Below are 15,830 nucleotides of genomic sequence, written 5' to 3' on the forward strand. Positions count from 1 at the left end.
ATGGGTTGGGCCACACCTGACAGTGCTCAGGGTCACTCCCGGCTCTGTGCTCGGGACCATTTGTGCTGAGACTGACACCGGGTCAGCAGTGCGCAAGGCAAGCACCTTAGCCCTATCCTGTCTCTCGGGCTCTGAGGCTGGTACCGAAACGCTTAGAAACCAAAATACAGAACAAACGTGACAGTGCGTGCTCGCACCGCGCCCCTGCCCCGCTCCCCGCACCCCTGCGGTACAGGCTGAAATGACAGGCACCTGGGCGGAACATGGAGGGTTCACACAGCTCAGTGGGGGACGGAGCCTGCACCCCCACAGCGGTGCCCCAGGCCCTCAGCGCTCACGGCCCGTGGCTCGAGTCTGGCCACTGTCCAACTGGCCGCCAGCCTTCTCCACTGTCCCCTTCCAGAAGGAAGAGCTGCCAGCCATTCCTCAGGAGCAGCCCCTACTGCAGCCCGCAGGGGGTCTGGTGCCCCCACACCGCCCGGACTTGCTGGTCTGGGCAGCCCCCCCCCCCCCCGCTCAGCCCACCAGCAGACACCAGACGTCCCCAAGTACCACAGACACGGGCTCTGCTAGAGCTACCTCTCGGACAAGGCCAGAACCTTCCAGAACCTCTAGGGCAGCCCAGGGGTAAAACAGGCGCAGAAGCAGGCACGGCATCTGCCCAGACGCCCAGGGCCCCTCGGAGGAAACGCTGCTCCTCCAGACAGTCGCTTCAGCCCCAGACACGCCCTCCACACTGTCCCTCCCTGCGCCCGTCCCCCAACTCAGGGTCCTCCGCAGGGCGGCAGACGCCTCCGGGCACTCCCACCCCGGCGGGCTCCTGGGGTCCTCGTGCCTCAAGTGTGCTGGGCTGCCTCGCCCGTGCCGAGTGAGCGCGCGCCACACGGGGCCTGGCAGGCAGCCCTGGGAGAGCCGGGCCGGGGCAGGTGGCTCCAGCTGGGAGCTCGGACCGCCACGGGGATGCCGTGTCAGTGCCGGCACCACAGGGTCCCCAGAGCACTTGGTGGCCGAGCAATGAACTGGAGGGCCAGGTGGCCTGTGATGGCCAGGAGCAGCCCCTGGACCTGAGCACTACTGGGCGCACCCCTGCCACAACGGAAAGAAAGACGCCAAGACTCGAGACAGCTTCTCTCCACGCGGGAAAGGGAGTTCTGACGCCCGCACGTCTCTCCCTCCGCCTAAGGCCACAGCCCCACGGGCGCCTCTGGGCGCTGGCACAGCCCGCGCCCGCAGCCACTCGCCTCTGCCCTTCCGCCCCCGGGGAAAGGAGCTCGCTCGGGGCAGGGCCTGCGGCGGGCGCTCGGGATAATTACCCAGGGTTCTTGGGGTCACTCTCCCGGGCACCGCCTCCCTTCAGCTTCCTAACCAGCTTCTCGCTGCTGCGTCTAATGGAGGCGCGGAGCTTGCTAAAGGAACCACTGCGCCTTAAAGATCCAGTGCCGTCCTGCAAGAGACGGGGACAAACGTGAAGCCGCCTGCGCACGCCGGCACCGAGAACGGACACGGCACAAAACTCTCCGTCTCGACTGTGGGGACGAGAACCCGGGGACCGTGGCACAGAGCATGAAGCAGCCCATCCAACAGGAGCAGCGACACCCCGGGAACAATGGCGCTGGTGTCTGCACACAGAGACGTCACCCACAGGAGCTCAGACCAAGGCCGGGTCAGAAACGCTGAGCCCAGGCAGACGCCACACGGCCTGCGCCACCCCCCTCCCCCAGCCGCGCGGGTCCCGCCCTTTCCAGCAGCTTCTTTGAATGCTGGTTACCACGGGGCTGGAAAATTCAATCCAGTGCTCAGGGGTCACGAACCAAGCCCCGAGACCTTTCCCCACACTCGGCTCAGACCCCAGAAGTGGACAGCTGGTCGCAGTGGACCTGCAGGGCAGCAGCTTGAGGCGAGGGGAGGGATACACAGGCAGCCCCGGGTGACCACCCGCTGCCACGTCCCTCCTAGAAGCCGCGCCCCAGCAAGGAGAGGTTCTAGTAGGCAGACAGACCAGCACGCAGGTGAGTTGGAGTGAGTTTATTAGAAGTTAGAAAGACACAAATGCACACGTCACCGAACACGGAGAGGTTAGTAGAGAAAAGCAGAACCGCGAGTTTCACACACAGAGCACAGAGCAGAGGCTACTGGGGCAGAGCCCCGGGGAGAGGGCGGCCGGGCGGCCAGTGTCCACGGTCAGTCACGGTCATGCCACTGCGCACAGCTGCGGGGACATCTAACTACCTCGTGTCGGAGTGAACAGCCTATCGCTCTCACGGCTAAACTGTCTACACAGGACGTGGTGGAGTGATACAGCGCGGGTCACTAGGTACATATCTGGCAAAGCTACATGGGGACGAGAGCCCCCCCGGACAGCAGCACCGAGAGGAAGGGCCAGTCCCGAGTGGGGGGGGCTAGCGCAGCGGGCAGCACTGGCGAGGTTAGCTGGCGAGGAGCCGCCTCATGCAGGACAGCGGGCAGTCGGGAGCTAGGCCTGCGACAGAACGAGAGAGAGCGGTGAACGCGCCGCCGCGGCCGCCGTCCCCACGAGCCCGGCGCGGCCTGGGGCCTGCAGGGGCATCTGCAGCTCCTGCCTGCGCGTCTCTCCATCTAGACGGGCCCCTGCTACACGTCACCCTGTCGAGCCCAGGGGTCCAGCGCCGGGCTCGGCCCAGCCCAGACACCTCCTGGGCTGCCGCCAGGGCAGGGAGCATGTGAAGACCCCGGGGGTCTGCAGCGCCCCACCAGACTGAGGAACCCTTCCAAGCGCCTGTGCTCAGGAACAGGAGCACTTTCTTAGGAGCACGACCGGAGACACCTCAGACACTTTCAAAGACCACAGCACATCCCAGACATGCAGTGGGTGATCCGAACGCAGGGGGTGAGAGACAACGGCTTCCCGCGGCGGCGCTGTGTCCCGGGCCTGCCGCCTGGACAGGACACACGGCCAGCCTGGCCGCCGCTCCGACTCACCGAGGGATGGAGAGCAAGTCACTTAACCAGCCCGAGCTTCATTTTTCTCATCTTTAAATGGAAAAATAAAACTGGTTACCAACTCCCCAGGGCTGTGGGCAGGACAAGAAAACGCTCTGTCTGCTCAGAAGAGCCGTGAGCCCCCGGCGGGGACAGGCCGGCCGCGGCCCCTGGCAGGCTCTCCTCCCTACTCCTCGCCCACAGCACAGCCTCGCTGCTCCCGGCTCTTCCCGCCACGCAGACACGACCCGAGGGCCCAGATGGCTGCCAGGCAGCCGGGCAGCCGGGCATGCACCTCGCGCCCCGCGCGGCTGCAGGAGGCCCTGAGCGCCACCCGTGGGTCCTGCACACACCAGGCAGCTCACACCACCCTGACAGGGTCTACAGCCCTCGTGCCGGGCAAAGGGCAAAGCCCACTGGGAGGGGGACCCCAACACTGAGCTGGGAAAGGCTCTGAGCCCCACTGGGCAGCTCCCCGAGGGAGAGGGGGACCCCAACACTGAGCTGGGAAAGGCTCTGAGCCCCACTGGGCAGCTCCCCGAGGGAGAGGGGGACCCCGACACTGAGCTGGGAAAGGCTCTGAGCCCCACTGGGCAGCTCCCCGAGGGAGAGGTCGGGACTCAACAGCGGGGAAAGTGGGGAGGGGCTCCTGAGGGGCGGAAAGCAAAGGAGGCTGAAAGGAGGCTCAGGATGTGGGGGCCACGGGAGAGGGGCGTTTCCTCAGCTGAACCCCAGAGGCCCCAGAGGGCCCGTGGTCAGTGGCCACCCAGGGGAGGGAGGACGGTGGCCGGACGGCAGTGCATCTCCCATTTCCCAAGAGTCCCTGGCACAGGCCGGGAAAGGGGACTGCACGCACACACGGTGCAGAAGGGGGTCCCAGCTGGAGCCACAGGGCAGGGCACTTGTCTTGCATGCGCCCAACCTAGCCTTGATCCCTGGCATCCTCTACGGCCCCCCAAACCTGCCAGGAGTGACCCCCGAGCAGAGCCAGAAGTGAGTCCTGAGTACTACCGGTATGGCCCAAACACAAAACTACAGAAGAACCACCTCCCGAGGGAGGGCGGGGTCACCTCCTGGGGGCGGGGCCACATCCTGAGGGCGGGGTCACCTCCTGGGGGCGGGGCCATATCCTGAGGGCGGGGTCACCCCAGCCCAGAGCCTTCCGGGGGTGGGGCGCCTGACCCCGTCAGCAGGCCACTGGCCCAGCCTGTCCACAGGCGGCGGCAGCCCCTCTGCTGACCACACCTCCCCAGGCCTGGGTTTGAAGCACTGGACACTGAGGGCCACAGTGCCCGGCAGTGACCGGGCGCTCCGGGGCACCCCCAGGCCTGCCCTCTCCCGATCCGCCCCACCCAGGCCCCCCGACTCTGCAGCCCCGCCCAGAGCTGAGCTGTCCAGGGCACAGCGGGCGAGGCCCGACCTCGCCTGCACACGCGGCCCCTCAGGGCGGGGAGCAAGCCCGGGAGAGGCAGCGACTCCTGGGAGCCGCAGCCTGCAGTGTGGCCCCCACTCCTGGGGAACGCCCACGTCCATCCGGGGTCCAGTCTGCCACACGCGTCTGGGCCCGGGGCCGCCCGCAGCTGTCTAGGCCCCGGGTCCCCCCGCAGGTATCTGGGGTCCCGGCTCCGCCTGCGGTACCTGGAGGCCTGGGGTCTGCGGACAAGCTGCGGCTGCTCTGCAAGGGCCCCGGCTCCTGGCGCACCCAGCGGGGCTGTGACCCCCGAGGCCTCCACGGCTCCCACAGCCAGGACTGGACACCAGGCCAGGACCGGGGGGCCTGTGGGTGCGGCCTCCCCGCGTGCTCCCAAGGCGCTGCCCTGGCCTCCGACCCCACAGCACGTCCCAGGAGGACCCGTGCCCGGGGACTGCAGGAGCACCTCTCCGGGCGACACAGCCCTCCCCCACAGTGACCCCTGCTGCCAGGGCCTGGTCCGCGGGGGCGGGGCCAGACTCTCCCGAGAAGGCCCCTGCCCGGGGCGGAGTCTGGGCCCGCGGTGCCATTCGGGCAGGAGCCAAACTAGTACTCGGCAAAAGAACTGCTCAGGGAAACCCCTCGAAGAGAAGCCCACGGCGTGCAGAGTCTGAGCACCTGGCTGCGGGCACCGACCTGCCGGCAGCCCCCAGCTGTGAGGCGGCATGTGCCCAGCGCGGAGCATGTCTGGGCGGGGCAGACACGGGCTGGCGCGTCTCAGCACCTGGTGACTGGGAAGGGCTCCCGGACAGGCAGCGCCCAGCAGCCCCGAGGCTGCTCTGGTCTGTGCATCTCTACAGAAACCCTAGGGTCTCCCCGTGTGGCTCTGAGTTCACGTGTGCAAAGGCCCGGCGGCCTGTCAGCAGGGTTAGAGCGGTGTGTTAGCAAGGAGGGTGAGTGACAGGCGTTAGTGCTACAGCACGGACCCCGCTGGGAAGAGCCAGCGTCCAGCTGCTGAGAGGCCGGAGAGTCCAGGCTCCCGGAGAGAAGGAAGGCAGCCCCTCGCACCCAGAGCAGGCTCGGTGTCCGCGAAAGCCAGGCCCGGAGAGAGCGTCACTCATACTGCATCTGGGCCCCGCACCGTGGACTGTACTTACCCCGTTCCACTCTACGCTCATACTCACTTCCTCCCCTCCGTCAGGGCCACTCTCGTACTTGACCACGTCCAAGCTCTCGCGGCTGCGCCCCTTTTCCGCGTGCTCCCCGTCACTCAGCACCTCAGCCACCTTCTGTTTGTGAGCGGTGTCGAGGCCCTGAGGGAGGGACGGGCAGGCTGTGGGCTCCGCCCCTGCCCAGCCCGGCTCACGGCATCCCCCTGCCGGACTCCTGAAGGCAGGCCTGGCGTGACCCCGACGGCCGCCTCAGCGCACGAGCTCCCGGCCTGGGTCACTGTCGTGACTGAGCCCATGGAGACCACAGGCCGGGCAGTCTCGGCAGCGGCGAACGGGTAACCACTAGCTCGAGACGTTTCCAAACAGAACAACTGGGAAGAGAGGGCCGGAGGAGCCGGCAGGACCCAGGTGCCGAGCATGCGGGGGCCGCGTTCCCAAGGTTTCTGCCTGAAATCCCCTAAGGGGCTAGGACTGCCCCTCCTACCGCCAGGTGCGTCAATCGGAAACGAGCCACGGCTGTTGCACTGCCAGAGGGTGGCGAGGGCCCGCTCCCTTTCCAGACATGGTTTCTGGACAACAGACTGAAGCTGCAGTGGGAGTCACTGAGGCACCTTCTCACGAGACAGCGGGGACCCCCCAGGAAGGCAAGCCCACCCCCACCCCACAGCTCCCACTCACCCCAGGGCATCTTCCCCCAGCCACAGGCCATCGCCTGAGCGCACGGTGGGAAACGTGCCTTTGCAGGACTGCGGGGCTGAGTGTTCCCGGGAGGTGGGTGGCTTCCCCTGGGCTGCTCCAGGCACAGCTGAGTCCAGCGTCAGGATCCCAGAGACAGACCGGACAGGCCGAGTGTCCAGCAGCCCCGGAGTGGCACCCTCACACAGACGCCAGCCTGGGTCTCGCAGGGCCTCTGCCTGCCCTGTCCACAGGCCCACCCCGGGGAGCCCCCTGCGCGGAGACACCCCAGCCTGCAGGAGGAGGTCGGCATCTCCTTGTGCGGAAGGAAACTCTCGCGCCCCGGCCAGCCGTGTCCCACACAGCCTCACGCCTCATGACTCCCGCAGGCAGAACTGAGCCCACGGCCGGGCCTCTCTGCCCAGCCATCACGCCTGCCGGGCTGGCCTGCCTGGGCCTGGGCCCTCTCACACCGCTGTGCTCAGGCCTCCTCACTGTCCACACGAGCGGCACTGACACACCTTCCCGTCACTCTCAGACACGTGACAGACTACCCTGTCACACGGCCATGACAAACCTTCCTGTCACACTTGGACACCTGACGGCCTTCCTGTCACACTCGAGCATCACAAACCTTCCTGTCACACTAGGGCATCTGATAGATCATCCCGTCCACAACTGGGCATGACAAGCCTTCCTGCCACACTCCGACACGTGACAGACCTTCCTGTCACACTCGGGCATGACAAAGCTTCCTGTCACACTGTCACACTGGGACACCTGACAGACCTTCCTGTCACACTACCACACCTGTTAGACCTTCCTGTCACACTCAGGCAACCTGCTGGACCTTCCTGCCGCGTTCAAACACCTGCCGAAGCTTCCTGTCCCACTGAGGCATGACAGGCCTCCTGGCCCACTCGGGTCTGGCAGTGACGAGTGGGCACCTGACAAACCTGTTTCCGTGACCGCATGGCTGCTTCCTCCAAGGTCTCAGCAGCTTCAAATTTGCCCTGACGTCTGTAGAGAGCTCCGAGGTTTTTTAAAGTCGTTGTAACAGTCGGGCTGCAAGAAAGCACATGAGCCGTGACCCGTGGACTGTGGGCATGAACGTCAGGCAGCTCTACGGCAGCCTGTGAGCCGTCACCTGGAGCCGAGCCCCTTCCCACGCCCACGCCAGCACCGGCTAGTGCACCGCGCACTGAAGATGACCGAAAGGACCAGCAGACTCAGGTCTGTGGACAGAGCTCAGGAGACAGATCCGCCTCGCCCCGACGAGGCCGAGCTGGAGCCCGGCACTGGCCGGCCCCTGAGCAGCGCTGCCCTCTGCCAGGCCAAGCCGAGGGCGGACACTCAGACCCTCCGCGTCTGTGTGACAACACGCTTGCAAGCGTGCACGCGCTTAGCCACCAGCCACGGGAACTCGGGAACACACGTTCTGAGCCAGATCCCGGGGGCTCAGACAGAAGCCTGGGAGCCTGCGTCTCAGGGAGGCGGGGAAGAGCCCGGAGGGGCCGGCTCCCGTGAGAAGACGCAGGGTCCCGCGAGAGGAGCGGGGGTGAGGACAGCGGCACTGGCCAGCTGTCGGCTTCCTCCGCCTAAGTACCTGCTCCCGCCCCCCGCCCCAGACCACCAGGTGAGAAGCAGCAGCTCGGCCGCAGGGCGGTCCAGGGCCAGGAGGAAGCCTGCCACAAGGCGTGGGCTTGAGGGGCTCCGGGCAGCACGGGCAGCACGCCCTGCTCCCTGCCCAGCCTGCGTCCTACCTGTCCACCTTACACGCTTTGTACCAGCCGCCATATTCTCCGAACGACGCCCCATCCTTCTGCTTCCCCTGGAACAGAGAACCCGACTGAGAGGCGGCTCCGCAGACCACAGGCGTCCCTCCTGGAAGGTGCCGCAGGCCCTGCCCTACCTTGCACTCTTCCCTCTCCTCGGCGTGCATCCAGATGGGCTTGTTCTCGTCTGGGGGAGAAGGGGCAGTGAGCGAGGGCAGTGGCCCTCATGGCCCCGGAGCGCTCGGATTCATTCCTGTCTGAGCCCACCCCCGGCCTCGAGACAGGACACGGCAGCCAGAAAGGGCAGCCCCTGGGCAAGTGGAGAGCTGCCGCCGGGGGAGATGGGTAGGCAGCTGCGGGGGGCTCTGACCAACGCCGGGTCCCCATAACTTCCTGTGCTGGAACCCCCAGGAGCACCTGGAGAATTTCACATTTGAGAAACGAAACAATAAACCGCCAGAGGAATAGTGGGAACCGCGGGAGCAAGCCCGGAGGAGACACGAACCGTCTCTCCGGAGCATCCTAACCTGTCTCGCTAGAGCTGGCACCAGGGCTAGAACCCCGTCTCTCCACATACAGATCCTGAGCTCGGCCACTGGCCCTCACTTCTGAGAGTAGGACACAGCCCTCTTCCAGTGCTTCTGGGTTTGGGCACCGCAGTCAAGAGGTGCTCCGGGATACTCCTGGCTCAGTGCTCAGGGGACGGAGGGAGGCAGGCCTGAACAGGGGTGTCCCACATGCTATGCTGCTGATCTGTGAACCTGAGCTGGGGGTGTCCTCAGAAACCCTCCACGTGCGGAGCTGGACTCCAGCTGAAGAACCCAACAGATGGACCTGCCTTTCCGGCCCGCGGCCGGGCACTGGCGAAGATAAAAGCGAACGCAGGGAAGAGGCTCCCGCGGGCCCTCAGAGTCCTGCTCCCGCCCGGGCCCTGCCAGCAGCCAGCGCCCCCCGAGCATCTTCACTGAGGGGAGAACTTGGAACAGGGCGGGGGGACCTGGCACCTCGCCGTGCCCCGCCCCAGCCCTGCAGGGAGCACGCCAAGGGCTTCTGCTCCGCTCCTGAACAGAGACGAATAGACGCTGGGTTTCCAGAAACGCCCGAAGAAAGAGATCTGACTGGGCAGATCTCTGCCTGCACAGGCGAGCGCAGAGGCGGGGCACCGGGTGGGGACAGCTCCTGTGCGTGCCGGGAGCTCTGCGCGGCATATCCTCCCCTCCGGAAACCCCCCGGACCACACTGCTGGGCCGCGCTGACACCCACCGTCCACAGAGCCGAACTCCCTCTCGTGCGCGCGGGTCAGGATCTCCTTGTACAGGGTCTCCGCCTGCTTGAACTTGCCCTGCTTCAGGTAGCAGGACGCCTGCAGACACGCCCAGCTCAGGCCTGCAGCGCCCGTGGGGGCACCGCAGGCGGGCACGGGGGCAGGGAGGGTCGCAGCAGGGGGCACCGCAGGCGGGCACGGGGGCAGGGAGGGTCGCAGCAGGGGGCACCAGGGCGGGCACGGGGGCAGGGAGGGTCACAGCAGGGGGCACCAGGGCGGGCGCGGTGGCAGGGACACAGCAGGGGGCACCGTGGGCAGAGGGGCAGAGCGTGAGGAGGCAGCACAGCTGCACGCAGCCGCCGGGACGTACCAGGTTGTTCTTCGTCTTGGCCACGTTGGGGTCGTCGGGGCCCAGGCGCGTCTGGTAGATGTCCAGGGCCCTCTGGTAGTAGTACTCCACCTCCTCGTACTTGCCCTGGTTCTGGCACAGCAGCGCCAGGTTGTTCAGCTGCTTGGCCACATCGGGGTGGTCCTTCCCCAGGACCTGGTCAGGAAGCAGCCGTGTCAGTGCCGCCGGGACCCCGCACGCAGGAACCCCCGGCTCAGACCCTCCTCGGACCGAGTGACACAGCCGCGCTCCCTGCTTGCCCTCGCCCGACTCGCCGAGCAGCTCAGACCCAGTGATCCGCCTCAGGAAGGCAGAGCAGCCACAGACACCGCGGGCCCAAGGGCTCCCCCGGTCCTCGCGGCCCGGATCCGATGCCCAGAGACACGCCACAGAGAGAGCCCGCGGCCACCCAGCCCGGCAGGCAGCTGAGGACGCTGCACAGTCTACGGCTCCTGGCCTAGTCCTGCGGCCGGACGAGCAGCAGCCGGGCCGGGGATCCAGCCCAAGCCTCGCGCGGGCACCTGCCCCCTCCGGGCCCCGGGCTCGCCTTCTCCCGGATCTCCAGCGCCCGCTTGCACAGTGGCTCCGCCTCCTTGTACTTCCCTCTCTTGCCGTAGAGCACCGCCAGGTTGTTGAGCGTCGCCGCCACCTGCAGCACAGGGACGCACAGCAGTGAGGGGGCGCTGCCCCGCAGGGGGTCACGCAGCACACACGACGGAGCCCCCGGCGGGCAGGTGGGGCTCGGGGCCCCCGGAGCTGAGCGGGGCCGGGCGGACGGGTCTCCCGGGGAAGGTTAGAAGGGGCAGCCTGGCTGGGGTCGGGAGAGTGGCGCTGAGGCTGCGGGGGGCAGCTCCCTGCCAGGGCAACAGAGCAGGCGGGGGTACACACCGCGGGGTGGTCTTTGCCCAGCGTCTTCTCGCGGATGGCCAGGGCGTCGTTGAGGAGGTTGGCCGCGTCTTTGTATTTGTTCTGGTCTCTGGGGGAGACAGACACATCAGCACCGTCTGCAACCAGCCACTGCCCGCCACACGGAGCCTGGCAGCCTCGGGGGCCATCTGGGTGGCCGGACCCAGGCCCCAGGCTGGCCACACGCAGGGCAGGTGCCCTGGCCACGGAACCGTCTCTCACGCCCCTGGGCAGGGGTGCAAAGACCGTTCTCAGCTCCACTGTCGGCCGGCACCGCTGGGGCCCCTCCTCCCTCCCTCCTCCTGGCACCCGTGCTGCCCCAGGCCTACACCTGCCGCCGAGACCGGCACCGCTGGGGCCCTCCTCCCTCCTTCCTCCCGGCACCCGTGCTGCCCCAGGCCTACACGAGCCGCTGGGGATGCTGCAGAGACGATTCAGCCGCCATTCGGGCCTGCTACACTGGACGCAGGACACACGGGCCCCACGGTGAGAGCCTGCCGCCCGCCCAGGCCTGAAGCCCCCCAAATGGCAGCTGAGCGGCTGAGAGGTCAGGAGGAGCACGCTCGGGTGAGGGAGTCTGGTTTGACCCCGGCCTGACCCTGTTCCTTGAGCATCCCTGGTTGTGACCAAAAACTAATTTTTTAAAACAAAAGGAAAGAAGAAAGTTTGCTAAACTGGAAGAGGCCACATCACAAAGAAGAGAGTAACCACACCACAGGGCGGGGGCTGGGTGAGCTGTGAGACCAGCGACTGCTCCCCAGGGCGCCCGGGTCGGTGCACAGCTGAGACGCCGCCAAACACGCCCCGGTGCCCTGGCCTGCCTCTCTGAGGTGCCGGGTCCGACGCCTCAGCTACCAGCATGCTGGGAGAGGAGCGAAGGCCACACCTATCTCCGGTCCCAGCAGCCGGAGCCGGCAGGCGCTGGCGGAGAGAGATTCGACACCCCAGTGGGTTGGGAGAGGGAAGCTCCCTCGCATCCGTCAGGGCTACACCCCTGCACCCCCAGACGACTGTGAGAACAGACACAGGCATGAGGACGGGGGAGGAGGCAGCCTGTCCCCGAGGTCACGGAGGCTGTGGCTGTGCTGGGTCCCGAGTCACCCCGGCAGACGGGGGCGAAGTGACGGCCAGAAGCTGGGGGCGGCACGAAGGAGGAGCGTGGTCGGGCCAAGCAAAGGGAGCCCGCTTGCCTGTACACCAGCGCCAGGATGTTGAGCATGGTGGCCACGTCGGGGTGGTCGTGGCCCGAGGTCTTCTCCAGGTCCTCCAGCGCCTGCTTGCACAGCGGCACGGCCACCTCGTAGCGGCCCTGGGACGCGTACTGGATGACCAGGTTGTGCAGCGTGCGCAGGCGCGCCGGGATCTCGTAGCCGCCCTGCTGAGCAGCGGCCGCCGCACTGCTGTGCTGCTGCTGGACTGCAGACAGACGCCAGGTCAGCCGCGCCACGGCACGCATGTACACGCACACGCACGCACACACAAAATACAGCGCACCCTCCAGCCTTCAGTGACTTCCCGGCTCGGAAGCAGCTCTGTGGGCCGCCACCCCTGGGCCAGCTGGGTACCTGTGCGGGGGCTGCTCTTGGACCCAGAGGAGGGGCCCGAGTAGCAGCCGCAGCCCCAGGTGCGGAGCCCACAGACACCGTCACGCCCCCACACCCACTTACTGCCTTGACCAGGGTCGTCGTCGTCGTTGGGGAAAAGGTCATCCAGGGGTTCCTTGCTGGAGTCGGAGTCTTTGTCCTCCTAGAAAGGGGCCTACAGTCAGTCCACAGCGCAGACACCCACGGGGCACCCACCAGGAATCCCAGTCACGAAACTGAGACGCTCCCTGCTTGGGCCCCAGGACAGGGCAGCCAGGAGTCTGAGCACGCCTGGCTGAGGGAAGGAACAGAAGACGCAGCTCGCTGGGAGGAACCTGAGAGTGCCCGTCCCCGCCTGGATGCCCGCCCCTCCATCCCTGTCCCCTGTCCCCGCCTGGACGCCTGCCCCTCCATTCCCGTCCCTGTCCCCGCCTGGACGCCTGCCCCTCCATTCCCGTCCCTGTCCCTGTCCCCGCCTGGATGCCTGCCCCTCCATCCCCATCCCTGTCCCCGCCTGGACGCCTGCCCCTCCATCCCCATCCCTGTCCCCGCCTGGATGCCTGCCCCTCCATCCCTGTCCCCGCCTGGACGCCTGCCCCTCCATCCCCGTCCCTGTCCCCGCCTGGATGCCTGTCCCTCCATCCCCGTCCCTGTCCCCTGTCCCCGCCTGGATGCCTGCCCCTCCATCCCCGTCCCTGACCCTGCCTGGACGCCTGCCCCTCCATCCCCGTCCCTGTCCCCGGCTGGACGCCTGCCCCCCCATCCCCGTCCCTGTCCCTGTCCCCGCCTGGATGCCTGCACCTCTATCCCCTGTCCCCACCTGAAAGCCTGCCCCTCCATTCCCGTCCCTGTCCCTGTCCCCGCCTGGAAGCCTGCCCCGCCATTCCAGGGCAGCAGTGCAGGGAGACCCCAACTCCATTGACACCTTTTCTTTGGAAGCAAATGCGTGATACCAAGTACCATGACACTCCCTGGCCAGAGCACTCCGCCTGGGGGCACCCAAAAGCCGTCTCAGGCACCATCAGGACTGACCCCCACAGCACTGAGGCAGTAGGAGCCGTGACAGGAGGGCCACCCCGGTGAGCCCAGGAGGGGCAGGCACCGGGCTCAGAGGGGCTGAGCTGGGACAGCAGCTGAAGCGCCCGCCCCAAGACGGGGAAGGGCACTCGGCTGCCTGTGCCTGCCTGGCCGGGCAGGGGCGGGGCGCGGGGGCAGGGAGGGGTGCGGAGGGCCGCACTCACCGAGGGGGAGATGTCGTCGTCGTACTTCTTCAGCTGGTTCATGAACTCCAGGTGCTTCTTCTCCTCCTCCAGCTGGGCCACGGCCTGCTCGCTGCGCTGCAGCTTCTGCTGGGTGCCCGCCAGCTCGTCCCGCAGCCACTGGTTCTCCTGGCACAGGCGCCGCACCTGCGCCCGCAGCTTCTGCTTCTCCGACTCCACGGCGTTGAGGTGGTTGGACAGGGCCATCATGACCTGCGGAGGCGAGACGCGCGGTGAGCACCCGCCCACCCCAGGGTCCCGCGCCAGAGCCCGCCCCGCCCGGCAGCCCCAAACACGCGGCGTGCGAGCCCTGCTGAGCCCCCCTGCGGCCCCGAGGACTGGCTCGTCTGCCCCCAGGGCGCAGGACAGAGCGGAGAGGCAGGGCTGGGGGACAAGCGGTCACCCCGTTCCACATGGGGGAGCCCGCCAGTGCCAGCACCCGGGGCTATGTGTCCACTCTGGGGGGGGCTCTGGCTCCGCGTGCCCCCCTCCAAGACCCATCCAGGGTGGGCTTCCTCGGCCTGCCCGTTCCCTGTCTGGTCTGGGTCTGGGCTTAGGGGCCACACCGGCCGGTGCTGGGGCTCTTCCCAGCCCAGCTCCGAGGCAAAGCACCCCACACCCTGACCCCTGACCTTCCTGTGCAGCCCAGAACTGCCGACCCCCAGGGCACGTTTGCTGACGGGGGGGGGGGTGCCCTTTGGGCCCACAGGACTCCCACCCAGCAGGACGGCTGGCACCACTGTTCGGGGGTGCTCACAGTGCTCAGGGAGACCCCGGGCGAGGGCTGCTCTGACGGCCTGAGGAGCCGCTCCCTCCCCCCCACTCGGCCAGCACGCGTCCCAGCCGGCTACCTGCGCCTCGCTCAGGCCGAGCTCCAGCATCTCCAGCGACTTCCGGATCATGTTGGACTTCTCCTCCACCAGGTTGCTCTCGTCATCCTTCTTCAGACACTTGAGCGTCTCCAGCAGGCTCTGCAGGATGGAGTTGTGCTCGTTCTTCAGCGCCTCCAGCCCCTGGATCACCTGCTTGGTCTTGGAGATGATCTCATCCTGCGTGAGCTTCTCCAGCTTGTCTTCCTTTATGTACACCATGGTGGACATGTTGTCATGCATCCTGGGGGGAGAGGGCGTCTCGTCAGAGGGGCAAGCGTGCAGCCCCAGCTGTGTGTCGCAGGTTACGGAACTCTGCCCCCCAGTGCTCAGTGCTGGGGGGCTGTTCCCAGCGGGGAGTGGGGGGCTCTGCATGAAGGGACGCCAGGACCAGGGCCCGAAGCGCTAACAAGGGGAGGGCAGTCGCCCTGCACACAGCCACCTCAGGTTTGACCCCCACGACCCCATACAGTCCCCGAGCACCATCACACTAACTCCTGGGTGCAGAGGCAGGAGTGACCCCTGAGCATCACCAGGTATGGCTCAAACAAGACAAAAATAATAATAATAACGCTCTAGGTCTGGAGACACAGCACAAGCTTACAGATGTCACCTGAGCATCTCCAGGTAACTCCTGAGCACTGTGGCAGCAAAGGAGCTGTGCACAGCTCACAACAGTGACATTTCTTAAGTCCTCCCCAGAGCAGGTGGCACCTGTTGCACCCCTCGTGCCAGGCCGGCCCAGGCAACACCACGGACAGCGCCTTCCTTGCAGTAACAGGAGAAACGGCCCTGCCTCAGGACTGATCCTGGAGAGACGCCAGAGACATGGTCGCCAACGCCAGCTCCTGAGGCAACGCCTCCAAACCTCACAGAGCGAATCAGAAGGGAGCACTGAGTGGAAGCCCGCTGAGCTCATACAAGCAATGTAAAGTCAATTATTCTGTGTCTGTTAAAGGAGCAGGCTTGGAGCTGGAGCGATGGCACGGCGGCAGGGCATTTGCCTTGCACGCGGCTGACCCGGGTTCGATTCCCAGCATCCCATAGGGTCCCCCGAGCACCGCCAGGAGTTATTTCTGAGTGCAGAGCCAGGAGGAACCCCTGAGCATCGCTAGGTGTGACCCAAAGAGCAAATAAATAAATAAAAATGAGCAGGCTTTAAAAAATAAATATATAAAAACAAAGGAGGAGCAGGCAGGAGGTGGGTGGTGAGAGGGAGCCGGGACACAGGGCTGGGGACTGTGCACTGGTGGAGGGACCGGTGTTGGAACACTGCATGACTGAAACCCGATCGTGAACAACTTCGGAAGGGTTTATCTCACAGTGATTCAATCAAAAAAGTCAATAAATAAGAGTAAAGGCGGCTTGGGGTGGGCGGGAAACTGAGCCTGAGGCGGAAAGGGGACAGTGGTGGGACACTGCACCCCTGACAGGTGTCCTGCGAGTAACTCTGTAAATCTGGCGTTGTGATAGCTTTTTGGGGAGGGAGGAGAAGGAAGAAGGTGGTGAAGGAGAAACAGCGACAGGGAGGGAGGGTAAGAGGACGGAGCAGGAGAGCACGAGGGGACTG

At 66.3% G+C, this 15,830-nt stretch overlaps 2 protein-coding genes across 9 annotated transcripts in view; both read right to left on the reverse strand.

Moving 5' to 3' along the window:
• KLC1 (kinesin light chain 1) overlaps positions 1-15,830 on the reverse strand; it is a 33,849-nt gene that overhangs the window by 4,167 nt on the left and 13,852 nt on the right. For 4 of the 8 annotated variants that reach the window (XM_055133738.1, XM_055133737.1, XM_055133736.1 and 1 more), the window contains exons 2-14: positions 14,243-14,504; positions 13,374-13,604; positions 12,217-12,295; positions 11,740-11,965; positions 10,532-10,619; positions 10,191-10,292; positions 9,626-9,799; positions 9,255-9,354; positions 8,129-8,178; positions 7,980-8,047; positions 7,173-7,281; positions 5,554-5,682; positions 1,314-1,444 (exon numbers count right to left, since the gene is read on the reverse strand). In XM_055133738.1, the coding sequence (XP_054989713.1) occupies positions 1,314-1,444; positions 5,554-5,682; positions 7,173-7,281; positions 7,980-8,047; positions 8,129-8,178; positions 9,255-9,354; positions 9,626-9,799; positions 10,191-10,292; positions 10,532-10,619; positions 11,740-11,965; positions 12,217-12,295; positions 13,374-13,604; positions 14,243-14,503 (1,748 nt within the window). In that variant the 5' untranslated portion in view covers position 14,504. Of the gene's footprint in view, positions 1-1,313; positions 1,445-2,010; positions 2,480-2,958; positions 3,010-5,526; positions 5,683-7,172; positions 7,282-7,979; positions 8,048-8,128; positions 8,179-9,254; positions 9,355-9,625; positions 9,800-10,190; positions 10,293-10,531; positions 10,620-11,739; positions 11,966-12,216; positions 12,296-13,373; positions 13,605-14,242; positions 14,505-15,830 lie in introns of those variants that run through there. The other 4 variants (XM_055133740.1, XM_055133739.1, XM_055133743.1 and 1 more) reach the window with 4 other exon arrangements.
• On the reverse strand, positions 3,016-5,520 carry LOC129403670 (collagen alpha-2(XI) chain-like). Its single transcript, XM_055133745.1, has 2 exons — positions 4,105-5,520; positions 3,016-4,066 (listed from the first exon to the last, which is right to left on the reverse strand). Exons 1-2 carry the CDS (start codon positions 5,112-5,114, stop codon positions 4,063-4,065), a joined length of 1,014 nt encoding a protein of 337 aa, XP_054989720.1. The 5' UTR covers positions 5,115-5,520; the 3' UTR covers positions 3,016-4,062.

The sequence above is a fragment of the Sorex araneus genome, chromosome 3 (genome assembly GCF_027595985.1).
Source record: "Sorex araneus isolate mSorAra2 chromosome 3, mSorAra2.pri, whole genome shotgun sequence".
Lineage (NCBI taxonomy): Eukaryota > Metazoa > Chordata > Mammalia > Eulipotyphla > Soricidae > Sorex > Sorex araneus.